At 36.4% G+C, this 21,558-nt stretch overlaps 1 protein-coding gene across 2 annotated transcripts; it reads right to left on the reverse strand.

Annotated features, from left to right (window-relative positions):
* Positions 1–2,145: 2,145 nt before the first annotated feature.
* Positions 2,146–20,751, reverse strand: LOC131159420 (uncharacterized). Of its 2 annotated transcripts, XM_058114306.1 has the most exons (7): positions 20,419–20,751; positions 18,571–18,970; positions 18,209–18,365; positions 4,722–4,766; positions 4,300–4,465; positions 3,490–3,860; positions 2,146–2,772 (listed from the first exon to the last, which is right to left on the reverse strand). In XM_058114306.1, the coding sequence occupies exons 1-7, from the start codon at positions 20,644–20,646 to the stop codon at positions 2,454–2,456; spliced, it is 1,686 nt and encodes a 561-aa protein (XP_057970289.1). In that variant the 5' UTR covers positions 20,647–20,751; the 3' UTR covers positions 2,146–2,453. The 2 variants fall into 2 exon arrangements, with proteins under 2 accessions (XP_057970289.1, XP_057970290.1); XM_058114307.1 differs by lacking the exon at positions 4,722–4,766 and having other exon boundaries at positions 20,419–20,733.
* Positions 20,752–21,558: the final 807 nt, after the last annotated feature.

Consider the following 21,558-nt stretch of genomic DNA (forward strand, 5'->3'; position numbering starts at 1 on the left):
TTTTGGAGTGCTTTTCTTTATGATGCTTTCCTGTGGAATGCTTCGGTGCAGATTAATTGTTTATAATGAGAGGCCTGTGTTAAAAGAATAAAATTTAGGGTTAATTCTTTTCTCCTTTTTCACATAGCCTGCACAAATTTTTTTTAAAAAAATTCCCATCTGAGAAATTATTTTGGGTTGAATCTGTTTCCATGAAAGTGTAGGTAGCGTTTAAGATGAAAATAAATTGACTGAAATGAATTAAGTTTTCTTGTTTGAGTTGTGAAGAAAAAAATAAGTTATTTGAATGAAAAATCAGATCAATAAGTTTCACCAAGCATCATTATATTATAACCTTACTAAAATTCTGTGAGCTTAGAAAAATTGGTAAGTTTTGTGAAGTCTATTAAATGGATAGCTTGATGTTAATTCCTTGGCCTTGAAAAAAAAAAATTCCATTCGAATAGGAATTTTAGATTTAACAACCCCCCCCTCCCTGCGGGTGGGGGCGGGGCACTCCCCTCCCTCGAAAACAACACACAATTATGTTAATATAAATGCATGGTATATATTGGCACCCTAATGCTTTTCCCCTTGTGAGTTAGAATAGATCTGTTCTCAGCTATCTTTTGTTTTGATTCCACATTGATCATTTTAAACCAAGATAAAAACTCTTTGGTGGATGTTCAAATTATGTAGAATATTCTCATCTTCAATAGTTATATATAAGTCAATATATATATATATATGGTGTCCATGACATGTCTGGAATGAACAAAATTCTCATTCAATTTCAAATTTTCATTAAAGGGACTCAATACATGTTCTGCCATACCCCCTGTGAATATAATCCAGCAGTTTTAGTTTGTTCTCTAATAGATTGGCCTGTAATTGTGCCTATAGTTTCATCTAATTTGACTAGGTGGCCATCAGTATGACTTCATCCATAACATAACCCACAAATCCAAAATATACTCCTACAAATAAAACTTGTTGGAATAGATATTTATTGTAGTCTCAAATATTTTACAAGTGGGTGTTGTATATACATAATTTTGTGAGACTCTTAAGTGAGCCCAGCTGCCCAAGGCTCAATGAAATCATTTACGTTATGCATAGTTTGTGGAATAGGTTTTAATATAGACAAAATATAATGAAAATTGTGTAGGAAATGAGTCTCCCGTGTAAAAGCGTATATTATTTTGTTGAACATATAATAAAAAAGAAATAGACATCGTAAAATTTAAGAACAATTATTCTTTATTATTGATCATAAAAATTTTTGTATGTTTGTTTTGTAGTGACCATTTGTTTTTTGGTGTAAGCTATTAAAAATCCTTTTATTCTAACCTATTCCTTAAAAATATATGTTTCATAATCCAGAAGCAGCATTACTGTCCTCCAGGATACTAAGAAGATCATTCTTAGTATGACAGGCATGAAGAAAACAGGATGGATCATACCTATTGCTTCTGCAGAATTCTTCTATCAGCTTGAGAAGGGAAATAAATAATTGAAATCTTTCAACCTATCTTTGGGAGAAAACCTGAATATGGATGTGAATTTTGTCCAAATCCCCACTTAAATCCAAATCCAAACTCGACATAAAATACACCCACCCACCACCTTCATTCCGTGGCATTCCTAAATCTTGCCCTCCCCACGCTTATAAATCCTGACTGCCTCTAGCACACAAGTGAGATTTCCAGGACCTTAAATGACGTGCATAAGGTGTTTACACAAGTGGTATACGATGCCAAGTACACATGTCACATGGTGGTATCTTGTGATTGGTTGAGGCTTTGTTAGTTCCAGCAACACCATCCAATCATGGGTTGCCATATGTGGATGGGGTGCCATATCACCCATGTGACTCGGTGGACTGCCCTATACAATGAATATAGAAAAACGTTTAGCAAGGCAAGCCCATGTTTAAAGAAAAATGCTTCGCGACACAGGCATCTCGGACTATTGCACCCACTAGTGTCCTGCCACGTTAGCTCACGCCATCACAGGCCCACGGCATATACCACTGGTTAGTTACTCCATCTGGAACAACTAACCAAACATAGTGCAGAGATGCGCACACAAAGGATCAGTGAACTGAAACTAAAACAGAAAGCAGCCAGTAAAAATGCTGGAAAGCAGGAACCTACAAATTTGAACTTCATCAAGTTGGCATTTGAATTTTCAAATAAAAATAATACATTATATAACTCAAAGTAGCTAATTTTTCGTCTGTGGCCGCAGTTTACATCAATCCACTCAGCACTTCTCTTCAATTTTTCCCAAAATAACTTTTTTCCATGATATAGCATTGCAATGGTTTTGTTAAAAACCAAAAGTTCTCTCAGAAATTAGAAGTCCCTATTGAAAACAAAACACGTAGCTTTGCAAGGGAAACAAAAAGAGGAACCAAAAACAGTGGCAAAACCTTTGGAAAGACATGACCAGTAATTGTTGACTCTTGAGTTTCATGCAATCTTGTGGAGCCCAATGTTCAAATCAGATGAGATGGAAATGAGAAGTGGGAAAGAGTGGTGCCATACTGCTTTAAAGACTCGTTTTTGATGAGCTTTAATTGACTGAGCAGGTCTACGAGCATTGTACCTGATATCAAATACGTGAATCACAGGGTCTGCTGAGCCGGATGTGAGATACAAACCATCAGGAGACCATGCCTGATTTATCAGAGCTGACTGTGACTCGCTGCTTTCTTGTTTCCATCCAAATACATGGAGTTCTGTCTGCCTCAACCTGATATCAAACAGCCGGAGCTGCTTTTCCGGGGTCCTGCATGTGTAATATTTTCTCAATTAGCCAAAAGTTCATTTCAGGAGCACCAAGGGAGTGCCAGCTCAAATACCAGAAAAGTGAAGATTGGATAAATTATAAGTAGTTTGAAATATCTACGAAGTACAACACATACAACATGCTTTCTCTAGAAAACACAGAGCAAGGCATTGCTTGTAAAAGACAGGTCTACAAATGGAAATCATTTCACATGAACCCGAGGGAATCAACATCTTTAGAATCAACTCATTCTGCTAACTTGAACAAAGTTCAGGAGAGTTTGTAGCTTAAGGATTAATACTAACAGATCAACATGAAATATAGAGCATCTAAAAAATCCAAATTGAAGTGTGACGATCAACTCATTCTGCTAACTTGAACAAAGTTCAGGAGAGTTTGTAGCTTAAGGATTAATACTAACAGATCAACATGAAATATAGAGCATCTAAAAAATCCAAATTGAAGTGTGACGATCAACTCATTCTGCTAACTTGAACAAAGTTCAGGAGAGTTTGTAGCTTAAGGATTAATACTAACAGATCAACATGAAATATAGAGCATCTAAAAAATCCAAATTGAAGTGTGACACCCACACTAGAAGAGCAAAAGAGAAGATATAGTTCATAAAAAAATGATTATTCTGGGTGCATTGAAGCACATAGCATCAACATAGAAAATGTGTGATGACAAGAACATTCTAGTCACAAAATTTCTTACCCTGTTTGAACCATGAATAAGTTGAAGTCACAAGGATTAGGCAGAACGCTCATGCATTTGTTCTCTATTTGATGCTTGAAAACTGCTCTTCCTGCAAGCAAATCAAACCCAACAATTCTCTTGTCTGTGCCTGCAGACAACACAATTTGCTTTTGCTGCATCCCTGCAACTCCCATGACAGAAGAAGAATGCAAATTCCTGTGCAATGCCTTTGGTTTCCATAAGTTCCCCCCATCTTTCTCATTCCAATATACAACAGCATGATCACTGCCACCAGTAACAAAACATGGATCTTCCCAGGGCATGAAAATTATGCTGTTGATGATGCCCTTAACATGTGGCTTGTCCTCCAAAAAGGTTACGCGCTCTCTCTGCTTACAAACATAATACCATGGTCAATCCTATTTCAAAGCCCAAAAATTATGCATTACTGCATGGTTTATTTGTGGATGCTATTGAGATACGTTGGTTATAGCCCAGGGTAGTTTTCATGGTTGGCTCTTTCCATAATTGCGTCATTGTTTATTATATCAATGACTTCGATAATAAGGAATGCATTTTAATATTATCTTTGGATCCACAAAACAAAATGATTAAAACTCCATAAAAGCTTTAAAATGCAAGTATTGAAGAGTTGGCGTTGCATGGTTGACTCAAACAATGCGTTTCATCGGGGGAATAAATCCAGGGTCGGCCTCAGCCTTGTACATGCTAATGCCTACATAAACTCTTATTTTTAACTTAGATACACATGCTTCCACATTCACGCATGCTAACTTGTGGTGTATCAATTATAAATATTGTTCTTACCTCTCTAGTTTTATTTAAATTTAGAACTGAAATCTGAGACTCCCCAGCATCAGCAGTATACACAGAAAATAGGCTGTTTCCTTGTGGATGCCATGCAATATCTTCTGGCCACCTCCTATGCTTTTGGGATAGGCAATCAGTGCTACTAAGTAAAGAGGCACCTGATCTGCAGCTCAAAAAGCAAAAGCACAAACTGACCAGGTGAGCTGCTGTAACCACAAAGCTAGAAACATCCTGTTGAAATCGCAGTAGAACAATCCAATAGGTAGGTCAACAGAATTATGTAATAATTACTCTATTGAGTACATACTGCTTGGCAACTATGAACTCAATTATGACACAGGGTTACTTCATTATCTATGTTAACAGTCACCACAACAGGGAAACAATAAATAGGTTGGGACCAAAATTTGAAAAAATACCCTTTAGACTGTATTTGCCACAAGTTGACGACCCCGTCCAAGGCACTGCGACACATTTCCATAACCAGCAAGAGTAAGATTTTAAGAGAGCTAAATGAAATAAATAAAATATAATATCTCCTGTAAATAAAACATGAGAGAAGCATGGCACCGAAGTACAAGGAAGAAACTGGAAGATAGATACATGGCTCAACATCACAATTTTGAGTCTCCTTAAATCATACCAGCACTTTTTGACTTGTTCCTATATAACATTATGATCATCGTAATCTAAAATTTAACTAAAGAAATAAACAAAACTAAAAACAAACAATGAATATATGCATTGCTTAAGCTAGTCACAATAGCTTCGAAGAAGTAAAACCAAACCAAAAAGCCATGAGCATAATTTATTTTACAAGTAAAGAATACGACATTGGATATAAGTTCAAATATAATGTCATAAATATAACAAGAAATTGAGTACTCAGATGGGAAAGTGAGCGGCAGGAAGGATTAGAGTTCATGCTTTTTTTTTGTAACCAGTGGCATCCATGCCCCTCTCTGGACCTGACTAATCCACAGCGCATAGGGGCTTCTTTTGGTTCCCACCCTCCCTCCACGTTAAGTAGGTACTAGATTTGAACCTATGACCAACAACAAATAATATCCATAACTCTGCTAGGGGAGTGATTTATTGTGCGTGTGCATTGGGTAGCTGAGAGGTGGTTGAGGTTGTTTGAGTACGGGTTTCAGCTTTCAAATAAAGGGTACTAAATTATATGCATCAATAAAAAGTAAAATGCAGTTCCCAATTGTGATAGAAAAGAGAAGCATGTTAACCACAATGATCTAGTATCACAAAGATTATCCACTCATGAGTACATTAAAGGTACTTCAATTCCAGTTGAAAGTACTACAAGAACAAATGTAGACGAACATGGGTTAAAGTAATGAGAAACCATGATATATGATCCATTTTCTCAATAAATAAATATAATTAATTAAAAAACAGCCAAATGTGTAGAAAAATGAGATGACATGAGCATGAGTTTATATATAGTTACAAGTAACAGTTAAGGTATTTATTTTTCCTAATAAAATTTTAAGTAAATTGGAATAAAATTAATACATCAACCACCACACCATAAGAGTCACGAGTTGGGGTCAGCTATGGATTCTTTTCCGCAATTCTACACAATTTAGAACAATATCTCTTCTGACTTCAAATTATCCTATAGCTTTACTTCCCCCTCCCTCTTGTTGCCTCTTAACAACATTTAAATCACCCCTACTCACAAGAACCTTATTTAGTCTACATTGCAAGTGCGTGAACTATCTTAGTCACCTTTCTCTTATCTTGTATGGTGTTGTGTGTTGCTTACCAGTGGTGTGTTCATTCTTTACTCTTAAAGTTACACCAACCATCCACCTTAGCATTAGCATTCTATTTATAATATATGTAAGTACAATGGGAATGACCACAATACCCTTACTAATTCATACTTATCACTAACAAAACACATAATGATAATGTTAAAAGACTAAATGACCATCAACACTCCCCCTCAAGCTAGAGCATATATATCATATGCTTGTAGCTTGTTACAAATGAATTTCACACGAGCACCTCCCGAGGCTTTAGTGAACAAATCAGCAAGCTGAAACTCAAGACTTCACATGAATGGTCGTAATGAGCTTCTGCACAAGTTTCTCTCGAATAAAGCAGCAATCAACTTCAATGTGCTTTGTATGCTCATCGAAGACAAGGTTGGAGGCAATATGAATAGAAGCTCAATTATCACACATGAACTCCATAGGTTGAGAATGTGGAAAACCTAGTTCTTTCAACATGTTCTTCAACCAAACAAGTTCACATGCAATGTGCGCCATAGCCCTATACTTTGACTTAGCACCCAACCTGGCTACCACAATTTGCTTCTTACTTTTCCAAGACACCTAATTACCACCGACAAAGATACAATACCCAATCGTGGATCTTCGACTAGAAGGTGATCTGGCCCAATCTACATCTATATATATCCTTGAATATAAGTGTGACCCCGATCCTGATATAAGAGAACTTTTCCCAGTGCACCTTTGAGACATCTAAAAATGCAAATTACTGCATCCCAGACTTGTTCTCGGGGAATCGAGAAACTGATTCACAACATTTGTTGCAAAGGATATATTTGGTCAAGTGACTGTGAGATAATTCAACTTTCCAACAAGTCTTTGATATCGACCTAGGTTAGGAAACAAATCCCCCATATCTAGCATTAACTTACTATTGGGATCCATGGGTGTATCAACAAGTCCAGATCCCAACAGATCAAGAACATACTTCTTTGTGACAAGACAATTCTCGTACAAGATCTTGATACTTCCATACCCAAGAAGTACTTTAATGGTCCCCAGTCTTTGGTCTGAAACTAACTTTGTAGAAAAAGCTTTAGGTCCTGGATGCCACAATCATCGTCGCCAGTGATCACAATGTCATCAACATATACAATAAGCAAAATACTGCCCAATGGAGTATGACGTTAAAATACAGAGTGATCTACTGCACACCAATGAAGGCCAAACTCAAGTACTAAAGCACTAAAACGGCCAAACCATGCTCTTGGAGATTGTTTTAATCCATACAATGATTTCTTGAGCCCAAATAATAAAAGTCTAAACCCCTGAGCAACAAAGCCAGGGGCATGCTACAATGACAAGTAGTGGCTAAACAAGGCAGGTCTTTAGACGAGCCATAGAACCATTAGGATTGACTTTCGCATCGTACACCCAACGACAACCAACCACAAATTTATCAGGAGGAAGAGGTACGAAATCCCAAGTATCATTATCATGTAGTGCAGCATCTCTTCAACCATTGTCGTCCTCCACCCAGAATGGGATAGAGCTTCAAAATTAGATCTTGGAAGAGCAACAAAAGACAGAATACTAACAAAATAGTAATAAGAGGGTGACAATAAATCATAACAAACAAAATTAGAGATTGAAAATTGGGTACAAGTGCGTTTACCTTTTCAAACAACTATTGGAGGGTCAACATCATGAGAAATAAAATCATCGACGAGGGAACTAGAGGCACAGTAGTAGAAGTTGGAGGAGGCACTTCCCCCTTGAGTCACCGTGTGTATATATGCAAATTGGGATGATTCAAGCGACAAGAAGGACTCAAACTGGATGAAGATGTAGGAGAATTGGGCATAGATAATAGGTTTGGATCTAGAAGGCAAGGCAAGGAAAGAGACTCATCAAGGTCAATAGAACTCTAAGGAATTATAGTATGGTGTAGATTCAAAAAAGGTGACATCAACAGGGGCAAAGAATCGATGTAAAGTAGGACTATAACATCGATATCCCTTTTGAGTATAGGAATAGCCCAGAAAAATACATTTGATAGCAGAAGGATCCAATCCATTCCCGGAGATAACTAACGGACAAACGACACACAACTAAATATACAAGGAGGAAGGGAGAACAAATAAGCCTTAGGAAAGAAAACTGAATATGGCATGTTACCATCAAGGGCAAAGGATGACATTTTATTGATGAGGGAGCAAGCTGTGAGCACAACATCACTCCAAATGATTTTGAGGACATTCATTTGATACAATAAGGTATGAGTGACTTCAAGAATATGTCTATTTTTCGCTCTACAAATCCATTTTGTTGTGGAGTGTGGGCACCAGAGGATTGATGGATCATACCATACTTAGTCATATAAGTACTGAATTTGGTACTGAAGTACTCCTTAGCATCATCACTACGAAGTATCCTGACTAGAATATCAAATTGAGTCTTTATTTGGGAACAAAAAGCATAAAAGATATCAAACAACTCAGAACTATCTTTCATTAAATATAATCAAGTCATCCTAGAATAGTCATCAACAAATGTAACAAAATACCAAAACCCCAACTTTGATGTGACACAACTAGGACCCCATAGATTATAATGGATGAGCATGAAAGGACTAACCACCCGTTTGTCGACCCGAGGAGTAAAGGGAACACGATGATGTTTGCCCAATTGACAAGACTCACACTCAAGATTAGACATAGAACTTAGTGTATGATCTAGCTGTTTCAACTTGTCCAAGGATAGATGACAAAGGCGAAAATGGATTTGAAGTGGTGTAGCTGCAAATGTGCAAGCAACGGGTTGAGAAGGCGACTCAAAGTAGTAAAGTCCACAAGCCTCACGTCCTATGCCAATTGTCTTTGTCGTATTCAGATCCTGAATAACCACAAAATCAATAAGGAATGTGATAGATTAATTTAGTGACTTTGTAAGCTTACTAACTAACATAAGACTGAAAGGAGATTTAGGAATGTATAAAGCAGAAGAAAGAGAGATAGGAGAAGGATTTACTATTCCTACCCTTAACAACAATAGTGGACCCATCTGCAAGGGTAACTTGAAGGAAGTTTTTAGGATACCGGAGATAAGAAAAGAAGTTGGTTGCACTTGTTATATGGTCAGTGGTAGCAGAAACAATAATCCAAGGACTAGTAGGAAGGATACCAAATGACATTCAGATTGTAGTATTACCTTTCTGGGCAAAAGAAGCAATGTGATAAGATGCTTATTGAGACAATTGATACTATAGAAACCTTGAATACTCCTATGATATAGTCACAGTACGTGGTTCACTCAAGAAGTGACTAACAAAGGAATCATACTTTTCATACTTTTGGGATTTGCAAACGCCATCCCAACATTCACAAACTCAGACCCATGATCATAAGATTAATCGCCGGAACAATCGGAACAACCATGAACATGGTAATCCACCATGAACAAGTCAAAGATGAATCAGTACAAGGCTGCCATAGCACCAAGAAACTCAGACACAGCCCCATGAAAGCAACACTCAGCACTGGAACAACTGGAGAGGTGAACCACTGAAACTACCGTGCACAAATCACCAACAACCTCAAATGCAGCCCCAAGAGAGCAACACTGCCACAGCCTAAAAAAAAAAAGCTTATGAGCACTGCCACTGCTCCAAGAAGATCACCAATGACCATTACTAACACCAAACAACAACTAACGAATTACCATGAGTGCATTGTCACAAAAAAGATTGGATCTTTGAGCAAAAAACACATGCCCAACAGCTTCATATTTTGGTATATGGAAGGAATAAGAACATTGAATCAAAAAACACAGAAAATCCCACTGTTTCAGACCCAATAAACTCAATAACCATTGATAAACAGCTTCACGAAGCACCAAACAACCGTTCCTTGGGTGCCGCACTACCATGAACGAGGTGAACAACTCACCAATGGATATAGCACTGCCACAGCCTCACAATTGAACATATGAATGCTGCCACAGCTCCAAAAAACTCACAAAGAAGCCTTCACAAACCTTGAACAGAAATTAACGGAATGCTGCGGGTGCATAGTCAGAAAAGGTTAATTTTTTTAGCAAAAAACTGACCTAACAGCTTGATAATATAGTCTAGAGAAGGAATCAGAGCATGGCAGAGGAAAAAAAAAAAAGTGGCGGGAAAATCACTCAAGCGCCGACATGCGAGATCGGCCCTGCTGGCATATGGCCAGCACGTGGAGGGTCCTCTGGCGATGGGGTTTTGTGGGATGAGTCGTCAGGGGAGGGGGGGGGGGGGCGAGGTATGTTTATGGGTGTATGGTTGGTTTTGTGAAATAATATGGGATGGAGGTGAATCTAGGAAGGGCAGCCGCGGGAATGGTGTTTTCTTTTCCGGCGACGGCTGAGGAGAATAAGGTTTATTTGGATCACGCTTTGATACCACGTTGAGTAATTGGGTAAACTGGAAGGCCTAAACTCAATAATAGGTCTCTCCCTCTATTTATAATATATGTAAGTACAATGGGAATGACCACGATACCCTTACGTTCACACTTATTACTAACAAAACTCTTAATGCTAAAGGGCTAAATGACCATTAACAATGTTATTTTTTAGTTGCCCAGCATTTTTATCCATATAGATAAGTAGACATCCTATAGAGCAAACTTATATTTTCTAAATGGAATGCACTTCCAAAAAGAGTTAACGCTTTCTCAAAATTAAGGGATAAACAACACTATCAATGCCAAAAATTTCCACTATTAAGAATATTATTACATGACACATGTGAACTTATAACGTTGTGATGCAGGACAGCATCAAGGTATTACAGCCAAGAGAAAATCAAGGAGAAATGAAGGAGAGGAAAGGGAGAGGAGGAGGAGAAGAATAAGAGGAAGGAGACACAGTAGGGTGACAATCACACTTCATTTTCAATTCAAAATCATCAAAAACTAACTCTTACATAGCTTCCACACCCTATTTATAGGAAATCCTAATTACATAAAATACAGAAACCCCTAAAGATACAAGAAATTATAAATGAACCCCCAAAATAAACATAAGCCTAATTAATTACTCCTGAACCCAGTGGGCTGAATTCCAATAATTCCTTAATCAGCTTCCAATGAATGTCCATCCATTGCCCTGCTTCTTCTCCTACATCAAATCTCCCCTAGTTGGTAAAAAATTTGGCCTTGTATTTCTAAATATTGGAGGATCAATCACTTAGAAACTCACAAAAAGCAGCATAATTCGATTCTTACTGCTAGCAACGACAAATTGATGCTCCAAAGTGCTGAAGGAAAACAGTTAGTCCAATATCTAGCTTTTCATATCAAAATATTGCCCATTGCTGCAAAATATCAATTTGAAATCAAAATCTCACAATGCAGACCAAAATTGAAAACAAAAAGAAACCCACAATATCATGACTGGAACCAATTTATCACAAGTCTGAAGTTGCAGGAGATTCTGGCAGTTTCTCTCACATGCGTCATCAGCACAAGGACGCGTGTGCCGCCAGCTAGGGTCCTCTGGAGATGAAATTTATGATGTTGGTAGATAGAGAGATGCTGAGTCCATAGCAGTGGCAGTGTGAAGAAGAAAATGCCAGGAAGGGATTTTGGAGGGGGTTGACTGGGAAACATTTAGGTGGTGTGTGGAGCCACACTGGTTATCAGATGGAGGAGATATTTTAGGGAGAGACTTTTCGGAGGTTTCTGTTTCGAATAGTAGTTGTGGTGTTGCAAAACAACTCCTGGACACTGGTGTACAAAATTTGAAGGCAGAACTAATTTTGGCTGAAGGTTACGGGTTTTTTAAAAATGAAATTTCATGGCAGAGAGGATGGCTGAAGGGGCTGCAATCTAGGATTGGAATTTAAATTCGCAGATGGTTGCGGGGGAGAGAGAGAGAGATGAATGGAAAAAATTAAAGATGTAAGAACAAGAGAGAGAACTGCAGAATTCTAGAAACAGAATATCAGAAACAGAGAGAAATAGAAATAGAAGAGATTAAGGAGAGAACGGAAAAGAAAAGAGAGGATAAGAGAAACAAGGGAGAAAATTAGAAAGAAGAATGAGGAGAAGAATAAGAGTGAGAGAGCAGGATAGAAAAATTAGAACAGTGACAGAACAGAGAATGCAACAGAAGATCAGATTAAGTGAGAAAATAAATGCAGAACATGGAAACAGAAAAAAAACACACAGAAAAGATCAGAAGATCAGGGGGGGAGAGAGAGAGAATGAAGAGTGAGAAGGGAAAATGGGGGATCAAAAATGGAAGAATGGCATGATTGTGGTTGGGCTCTGAGATACCAAATGATGCAGGACAGTATAAAGCTATTATAGCCCAGAGAAATTCGAAGAAATGGAGGAGAGGAGTGGAAGAATAAGAAGGAAGAAGGAGAAATTTTTTTTTTGTGTGGGGGGGGGGGGGGGGGGGGGGGTGTTCACCCTTCACTTGTAATTCAAATTCATCAGAAATTATAACATAACCTTCACACCTATTTATGAGAATGCCTAAATCACATAAATTAAACAATCCCCTAAAGATATAAGAAATTATAAACAAACCTCTAAAATGCATATATATTACAAACAAACCCCAAAGTAAGCATAAGCCTAATTAATTACACATGAATCTATCGAAGTGAATTCCAATAACCCTTAATCCAATTCTCCTTAATCTGGAGAATTAAAAAAAAGTCCATCCATTGCCTTGCTTCTTGTCCTACATCACATTGTTTGTTCCAAATTTGTTACAATTCTTTCGCTTTGATACAATCATACATTACTAATAAAAAATTGTTAGCACTTCTATTTCTAAACGACTGTTTCCATATGATAGATGATAGCTATAAGTGTATCAAAAAAGTCCCACATTTAGGCTAATATCCACACCCAACGTTGTTGCTTTTTTTATTGACATAAAAGACTCCACCAATTTAAGTAGAAAGGCAAACAAAATTCATAAAACACCAAACATGTACTTGTTGGGTCCCATACCCAAACGTGTTTAGTTTAATTAGTAGTTAGGCTCATGTGTAAGAATGAGTCTTGGCTCTCTCTCTCTCTCTTCCCCTTCTTTTCCTCCTTAATACTACAATATTTGGTATCAAAGCCCAAATTCAACCTCTCTACCAACTATGAACCATCTTTTAGCACTTCCAAATCATCCTTCGCCCCTTCTCTCATTCTTCCTCTTCCCTATCTGTTCTATGAACTTGCAACTTTTTTTTTCTTGTAGGGTGCAAAACATGGAAAATGCAAGGTAAAGTTGTCGCAGTATGACCTGATGGGCACAAGTTCAAAGCGTGGAAACAGCCTCTTGCAAAAATACTAGAAACCCATCTTGTCTGCCCTTCCCCGAACCCCACATATGTTAGAGCTTCATGCACTAGGCTGCCCTGTTTTTTTTTTCTTTTTCTTTCTTTTGATAAATAAAGGGAATTTATTGAAAAGGCATCAAGGGGATGCTGGCCTGAGATAAAAAAAATTAACCACCCTGAAGGGTGCCACAAAGATCAAAATTACATTAAAATCATATACAACATTTGCACCATGCTAAAACTGCCTTTAACCACTGCTCCTTGCTTGTTTGAAGCGCTGATATTGAATAACTAAAGTGTTTCTCTCTTTCCAAACACACCAGAAAATTGCGAAGGGAATGCCTCAAAGACCGTTACTAATACTTTGGATAGGGCGATAGGCTAAAAACTGAAGTTGCAGCCTTTGGTAAGACACCAATTGGATGTCTCACCAAACAAGAAAGAGGGAGAGCTAGTCTTATCCCGCTTTTGAGCTATGTGAAAACTTGAGTGGTCATTTGAAAAGGGAAATTAAATTGAACGTTTTAGATTTTAATGGTGACGGGTCTCTTGATGAAATTGATAATTGGGTGTACTCTTCAAAGAATATTTTTGGTGGCATGATATTCACGAAGAAGTGCTTCGAGTGCGTTGTGTGATCGTAGAATATTATTAAAATTAAAAGAAAAGTTCTATAGGATGGCTATAAAAACAGCCATGCTTTATGAATCAAAATGTTGGGCAACTAAGAAACAACATATTCAAAAAGTTAAAGTTGCCAAAATGAAAATGCTAAGGTGAATGAGTGGTATAACATTAAAAGATAAATTAAGGAACGAACATATTTGCTATAAATTAGGTATAGCACCAATAGAAGATAAGAGGAGGGCGACTAAGATGGTTTGAGCATTTGGAATGCAAGCCAAGTAATGCAACAATGAGGAGTGAGCTAGCTATTGTTAATGGTACTAAAAGAGGCAAGCGTAGACCTAAATTAACTTGGAACGAGATAGTGAGGAAAGATTAAACAGTTCTTATGCTAGTTGAGGAAAACACCCTCGATTGTGTGAATTGGCGGAAAAGGAATCATACAGCTGACCCCACATAGTGGGACTTAAGGCTGATTGTTGTTGTTGTAGGACATGAATAAAGTCTGAAAGTCACATTTTTTGGATGAATTCAAATTGAAGGAAACTGCTTGAGTGTGGCAAATCAAGCAACATGAAGTCTTTAGAAGGAGAAAATATGGTGAGATTAGAATATTGGATGAGATGAAATGAGCCATTCTAAAACAGTTTGTACCTCCAAACTACCAACATCGTGTTCATTTACAACTTTTTAAATTTGAAGCAGGAAGACCAGACAGTAGACAATGACACTAGTAGATTCTATCATTTGCTTCTCAAAATAAATGGAATGGAAAGAAGATGTGATGATTGCTTTGTATAGGAAAGGGTTGCAGCCAGCTGCATCCAAAATTGTTGCAAGTCATTTTATTATAGTTGGAGATGCAATTTAGGTTACCACTCAAAGAGAAGAAGATATCATGGTCTTAAATTTCCATGAAATTGTCAAAATTTCTGTCAAACTATCCATTTTTTGTCACCCTTGAAATTGAAATGGTATTTGATTACCATCTTACAAAATTTCAATTGAAATTCCAATGAATCATTCGAAATTTATCAAAATCTTGATATTTTAGCTAAACATGTTGTAATTTTAGATATAGATTGAAATTTCCTTGGAATTTAAGTGTGAGATTAACCACAAAGTGAAATTTTTTTCTTTATTTATCTTTTTTTTTTTTTGTTAAAATAAAAGATTATTACGAAGGCTTTTGAGATTATATGAAAAATAAACTTAGATATTAGCAACAACATTTTGCTTTACCATTCACGTCTAAATTATCTTAATTTGTATTATAATAATGATATTTAATTGATTTGTGAATTTCATTTATATTAACAGAATATGTTCAATACACATCTTATATTACAACTACTGTACCTCATACACAACATAGATGTATTTAACTCATAATATGTTACTCCTAAAACTTACATTAATATGTCTATACACAATTTCTAAAATTTCAAAAAAGAATCACATGCCTTGCCACTGATTCCCATTGTTTTTTCAAATCAAAATTGAAGTTTCCATTGAAATTTCCATACTTTTGGAGCTTCAAAATTTTAGTCAAAACCGAAATGACCTTGGAAGATATGTAACAAAATCATTCTAAAGCTAAATGACCCTTTACTTTGAGAAGACCAAAAGACTACTAATCGAGTTGTTTGAAAGAATTTAGTTGAGCAATTGGGTAAAGGTTTTTAGACCAACACCACATGAAAGAATCCAAAGCACTCTAGGTCAACTTCTAAGATCCATCCAGCAATTAAGTATTTTAAGTGATAGGGATTCGGGCATCATGCTACACAATGTCCTAGCCAGGTAATGGCAACTGCAGAAAAAGAAGATGCAACCTAGTTAATTGAAATTGAGACAAAAGTCCGAAGTGCTTTGATGAAGATGGTATTGTCAAACATTGTTTAGTACTTCAACCTATCCTCTCCTCCCACAAGGTTAAACAGAAATTAAGATTGGAAATTAACCAACATTTTTCAAACTCAGGTGATTTGCCACAAGCAACATTATACTATGGCTATTGATCCAATTAGTTGTAAAAATGTGATCTTGAAGAAGCTATGAAGAAGTTGAATTTGAGGTCAAGGCGTATTCCAATCTATACAAGATTTGTTTGGGTGAACAATAGCAAGTTGCAAGTTCATCACCAAGGAGAGGCATACCTTGATGCAATCTTGACTAGACAATTCACTTCTACACCTAAATCTCTTGCCTAACATAGCTCCTTACTGACACAATCACCAAAATACAACTATCACTGTTTTGATTGAGTGCAGTTGAGAAAAAGTAATGATTTCCCATCAAAATACAATGACCATGTTTCCCAATTCTGGCTGAAGAGCTTTAAAACTACTTGCTTTTCAACTTTTTTTGCCACATGGGAATACTGCCATATTCATTTTCCCCCTTGTCCTTCAATTCATAATTCCTTGGAATCATGAAAAGAATTTTGAGAAAGATAAGTAGATAAAAAAATGCAAATTGCAATGAGGCATACTAAGTCCAAAAAACTCCTATTAAACTTTAGGGGCGGTTAGTTGATATAATACATTTGTAGAAATTTAATTAGACTACTTTTGGTTATTACATAAACGAATTTCAAGATAAGTGTTTTCTCTGTAGGTGGATCATTCACCTCATACTACACATTACTTGATTACAAACACCAATTAAAATTTATTTTCAGTCCAAAAAAGCCAAAAGCACATTAGGGCATAACTCACCTGCTCAGCGAAAAATAAAAGTTACAACTCAAAAAAATTGCAACTAATCTTTTTGCTGTAATAGAAACTCAAAACAACCCATATAAGTGAAGCATGCACTTTTCTTACACTTCAATGTGAATGTATTGGCATATATGCATACAATAATGAACTTTAGATTGTCTTCAATATGCCTCATAGCTAAAAACTTTGGAAAGTATTATGCATATCTATGCATGCTAATATTCTACACGAACCTCCAACAATCAACTGAAAAAAGCTTCCTACAATAAAGTGGTTTAGTTGAAGTAGCATGTAGGCCTTTTTTTTTTTATAAATGAAGAATATTATTAAGCAGAGAGGGAATATACAAAGAAAATGACCAGGAGTACTCCAAAAATATGAAAGAAACAAAGAAAGAAAAACACTAGAGTATAGAACAACTCTAATAGTCTAATGCAGTAAAAGCAGTCAAATTCTGTCTGCAAATCCTCTAAAGAAGCATTTCTGAAAATGCCATGAGTAGAACATCATAAGAATGAAAGGAAAACCATGCTCCGAACCAACCGAGAAGAAGTACAAACCCCTTAGAAACTCTACCATTTCTCTCAGTGAAAATATACCAGATAATAGCAAAAACTGCACAATGCTCCCCAATAACACTAATCAATATGTTCCAAAGAGTCCAAACAAAAAGCAAAGAGACGATGAGCACAATTCTCCCCACTCCTCAGGCACAGGACAGAAAGATCCAGTGACAAGGCTTTGTTTGGTCTCCACTTTTGAAGCAAAACATTTGTAATGCTTTTATTAAGGATCACAATCCAGGTAAAAGCCTTAATCTTTGATGGAATTTTAGCTTCCAGATACAAGAAGGAGGGCCAGAAGGATTAGCACAAGGATCATGAATCAAATGAAAGAAAGAAGACTTGTAAGAGAAATGATTAACAAAGACCAGTTCTCGCACACTGGATATTCAAATTACGTTGAATGCCTTAAGTTTCATCTTCATCTTACAAAAGAAAAAGTAAAACGTCATGAATAGTATTTCTTCATTTTGTTTTCATTTGAATTGAGCATGTGCCTACACTAGTGAGTAAAAATGTGCACATAAGACAAGGATGATATCTAGTGTGCCTCTGTGAATTTTGTGAAACAGCAATGCACTTCTAAATTTATTGTCTGCCAATCAATTCTAAATAGAACTAGCAAAAAAGTTTTTCAAAGGCTTCCACAGTTTCACCTTTTTAAAAAAAATATATATATTTATTAAGACATCAAGAAGAGTACAATATTTGGAGGACAAGGATTTCTCCTACAGAAAAAAGGAGCAGCTTCACAGGCTTAACAATCTCTCTTTCTTTTTAAGTCAATGAAAGAAAAGCACTAAATCAAAAACTGTGTCACAAAGGTTCTATTTTCACCTCATAATTACAAACAAATACAGCAATCTTCCTCAATTATTTTCTTTCAAGAACTCTAACAGGTTAACTTACCTGGTCACAAAAAGTTGATCATTCACCGGACACAAAGCAAGACTACGCAACTTTCTCTTGTGCTGACTAGAGATGTGAGAACTCGCGTAACAATGAATTAAGATTGGTGAAGCACAACTACGTGTCAATGGGATCAATTCTTTGTGTTCCTTTTGTTCTGCAATACATCCAAAAAAAAAAAAGTTCATGAACAATGATTAATTTTCTCTCTTTTTTTGGGGGGTGGGGGGCGGGAGCACACAAACAAATCTGTGAATACACAGAATTCAGTAACTCTTATATAATTCAATATTGCATACACCTATTCCTATATGCACAAAATACAAACAGCAACTAGATCATTTCACAGGTCAGTGCATTACCAAACTTCCTCTTTGTCCTTTTATCTTGAATTTCAACAGCTTCCTTTTCAAAAGAGGCTCTCAGAGAGTTGTCCCCTTTTAGCTTGCCAACATTAGTAGAAAGAGTGGGAACTGATGAGCTAGCTTGAGCACTAGAACCAATAGAAGCTCTCATGCCAGGCTCTACCAATTTTATAGGTTGGGAAATTTTTGGATTTGCAGCAGGAATTAACAATTCTGGTCGGGATTGAATCTGGTTTCGGGATGAACCTTGATTTATAGGACTGTTTGACCTGCTCTCTGCTATGAAACTTTTAACTCCATTACCCAGCAAGTTTTTAGATGGCGCAACATTGTCTTGGCATCGAATACGAGCCAATTTAGATTCTGAATCACGCAACCTCCTTTCTGCTTTATCAAGCTGCAAACCTTTTCCAAAAAGATAATTAGCTGAAAATTTCCCAAAAAGGAATCAGAAAGATTAATTTACCAGCCAAAAGGTATATGCTATGCACATTTTGCTGAAGTATGTTCCTCTAGAATGAACCATGAGTCAAATCTATAAGCATAGATGTACATTTCTGGCATGACTTTGTTCGAATTTAATTCGTTAAATGAGCCATGCTGAAGTATGTTCCTCCAGAATGAACCATGAGTCAAATTTATAAGCATAGATGTACATTTCTAGCATGACTTTGTTCTAATTTAATTCATGAAAATAGTCATACCAATCCCTCAAATCTGTGTCACATATAAACAAGACAACACCAAACCATGCTGATTTAATACCAAATGTAAAAACATAGTGAATAAAGGCACGATGCATGGAAGTGAATGGAATTTTTTTTATAAAAACAAATGATCTGCAAATGCATGAACTTTGTAAGTATGTAATGTTAACAATGAACAGTAAAATGTTGAACTATTTGCGCAATTTAGAAATTAAATCAATGCAGCTCTTTCAGCAGGCAAAAATATTATACACGACAGAAAAAGTGTCAAAGACAAGTAGAACTGAAAGTCAGTGATCAGGAAATAAGGCCGCATTTAATGGTGAAAAAAATTGTGTAGAAAGCAAATGTCGTTAGGCTTTCACTTGATCATGCAAGAAATTTCCATAATGTAGTTTGAATTAATGTTTTGGTGTAATTCTGATCTTTACATTGATCTCATGCAAGGATGTTTCACATATCCATGGATTTGTGTTGAATTGTATGCCAGTATATGGTACTTTAGTCTGGTTTGAAACAAATTAAACATAACATTAAAAAAAACAGACCCAACTGTCAAGAGGGGACTTAAAGTCGGCAAAAATAAATGTGATTACCAGATAACTGGATAAAGGAAACCTCTTTACGTCACAACATTGAAATCTGATCAATTTTTCATTCAAATGAAGCAGAACCGCTTTTTCTTTCCGCTGGAGCATATAATTCGATTTTTTTTTTTTGTAAGTAAGACACGAGTTTATGCATAAAAGTTCAACATAGCCCAGATCGCATCAAATTTACCATCAGAGTCCATTGAATCAGTACAAAATTGGCTGAAGATAGGATTTATTTTATTTTATTTTTCCGGAGCTCACAATCTCCGATTTTTCTCTCTTTTACTTCGTGTTTTCCAAGTTCCAAACGGGGCCCAACCAATAATCAAGAATGAATAATGGCCCTCCGAATCCCCAAAAGGCATCCCTTAAAGAAAAATATTGCAATCGGAAGCTCAAAGGAATCAAAACAAAACAAAATTGCATAAGGAAACATGAATAAGAGCGATGAGATACATAAAAAATATACGATTCAGGAGAACAAAAAAAAAAAAAAAAAACCAAAAACACAACGAGAGAGAGAGAGAGAGAGTACAGATTACAACCTCGGAATGGTAGTAGGCGACGCGGCGGCGGAGGTGTTCAACTTCATTGGTTCGGTGCTCGACGAGAGCCACGAGTGCCTCTTCTTGCTCCTCTCTGTTGCTGCTGAGATCGTCTCCTCCGCCTCCGCCTCCGCCGCTGCCGCCTCCATTGATGTCGGTAGAATCATCCACCAAAAGAAGAGACTCCTCCAACTTGGGTTTCTTCAGCACCGGAGATGGCGCGCTCATTTCCGCCTCTGAGTCAGGAACCTTTCAATTCCGATTTCACGGCTCGGTCTTCGGTCTTCGGCCTCCGGCCCTCCGCTCATCAAACTACCCGGCCCAACCCAAAAATAAACTACAATATATTAAACGCCAAAAGACATAGGGGCCCCTAAGGTTTATCAAAAATTAAAATTTTAAAATATTCCAAGCCTCCAATTTTAGCTGTAAGCATGCACAATTATTGTCTCATTTTATATAAATCATATAATTCAAGTTTTAATGCTAAAATTCTATTTTTTCCTTATCCTCATTTACAATTCCAACCGAATTAATTTCTTATTCCATTCCTCATTCTCATATTTATTCTAAACTAATAATAATGGAGTTGTATTTTAGTTAGATTGTTAGATCTCCTATCATTTTTATAATTTCAATTCATACTACAAAAAAATGATTAAATGATTATTATTGACAATCATTGATGCTTCATTAATAGTGACAAAACGTGAAATGCCGTTACTTTTAAATAGTCATAAAATTATTAGTCACGATTTAAGTATGGTTGCTAATGCAAATCATTAAAAATACAATTTTGTAGTGACGAATATAGTAAATGGAGCCACCGTCGTTGGCTATTAGTAACGACCATGGAATAATTGATATTAGTGATAGTTTTAGTAATGGATATTGAATTAGTTACTAATACTAATGATTTATGAGTATGTCGCTATTAAATTTGCAAATACATGAAAAATTAAGCTTATATCAGTATTGACAGCCAACAAATCGTTGATGTTTATTTCATTGTAGTAGTGACATTTTACTATAAACTCTTGTTTCTTGTGCTGCAGCGATATAAAAAGAATTCGAGATCGTTATAGTTATAAAAAAAAAAAAAAAAAAGGTTACAAATAAGGACCTATAGTAATGATTTTT

This window comes from Malania oleifera, chromosome 7 (assembly GCF_029873635.1).
Source record: "Malania oleifera isolate guangnan ecotype guangnan chromosome 7, ASM2987363v1, whole genome shotgun sequence".
Taxonomy (NCBI): Eukaryota; Viridiplantae; Streptophyta; class Magnoliopsida; order Santalales; family Ximeniaceae; genus Malania; species Malania oleifera.

Excerpts from the sequence above, each read along its gene's own strand:
- LOC131159420 (XM_058114306.1), bottom strand. The coding sequence starts at position 20,646 with ATGAGCGCGCCATCTCCGGTGCTGAAGAAACCCAAGTTGGAGGAGTCT. Across the intron at positions 18,971-20,418 it reads TCGCCTACTACCATTCCGAG|CTTGATAAAGCAGAAAGGAG; the intron begins GTTGTAATCTGT and ends AAAGGTTTGCAG. Across the intron at positions 3,861-4,299 it reads ATTTAAATAAAACTAGAGAG|AGAGAGCGCGTAACCTTTTT; the intron begins GTAAGAACAATA and ends GTTTGTAAGCAG.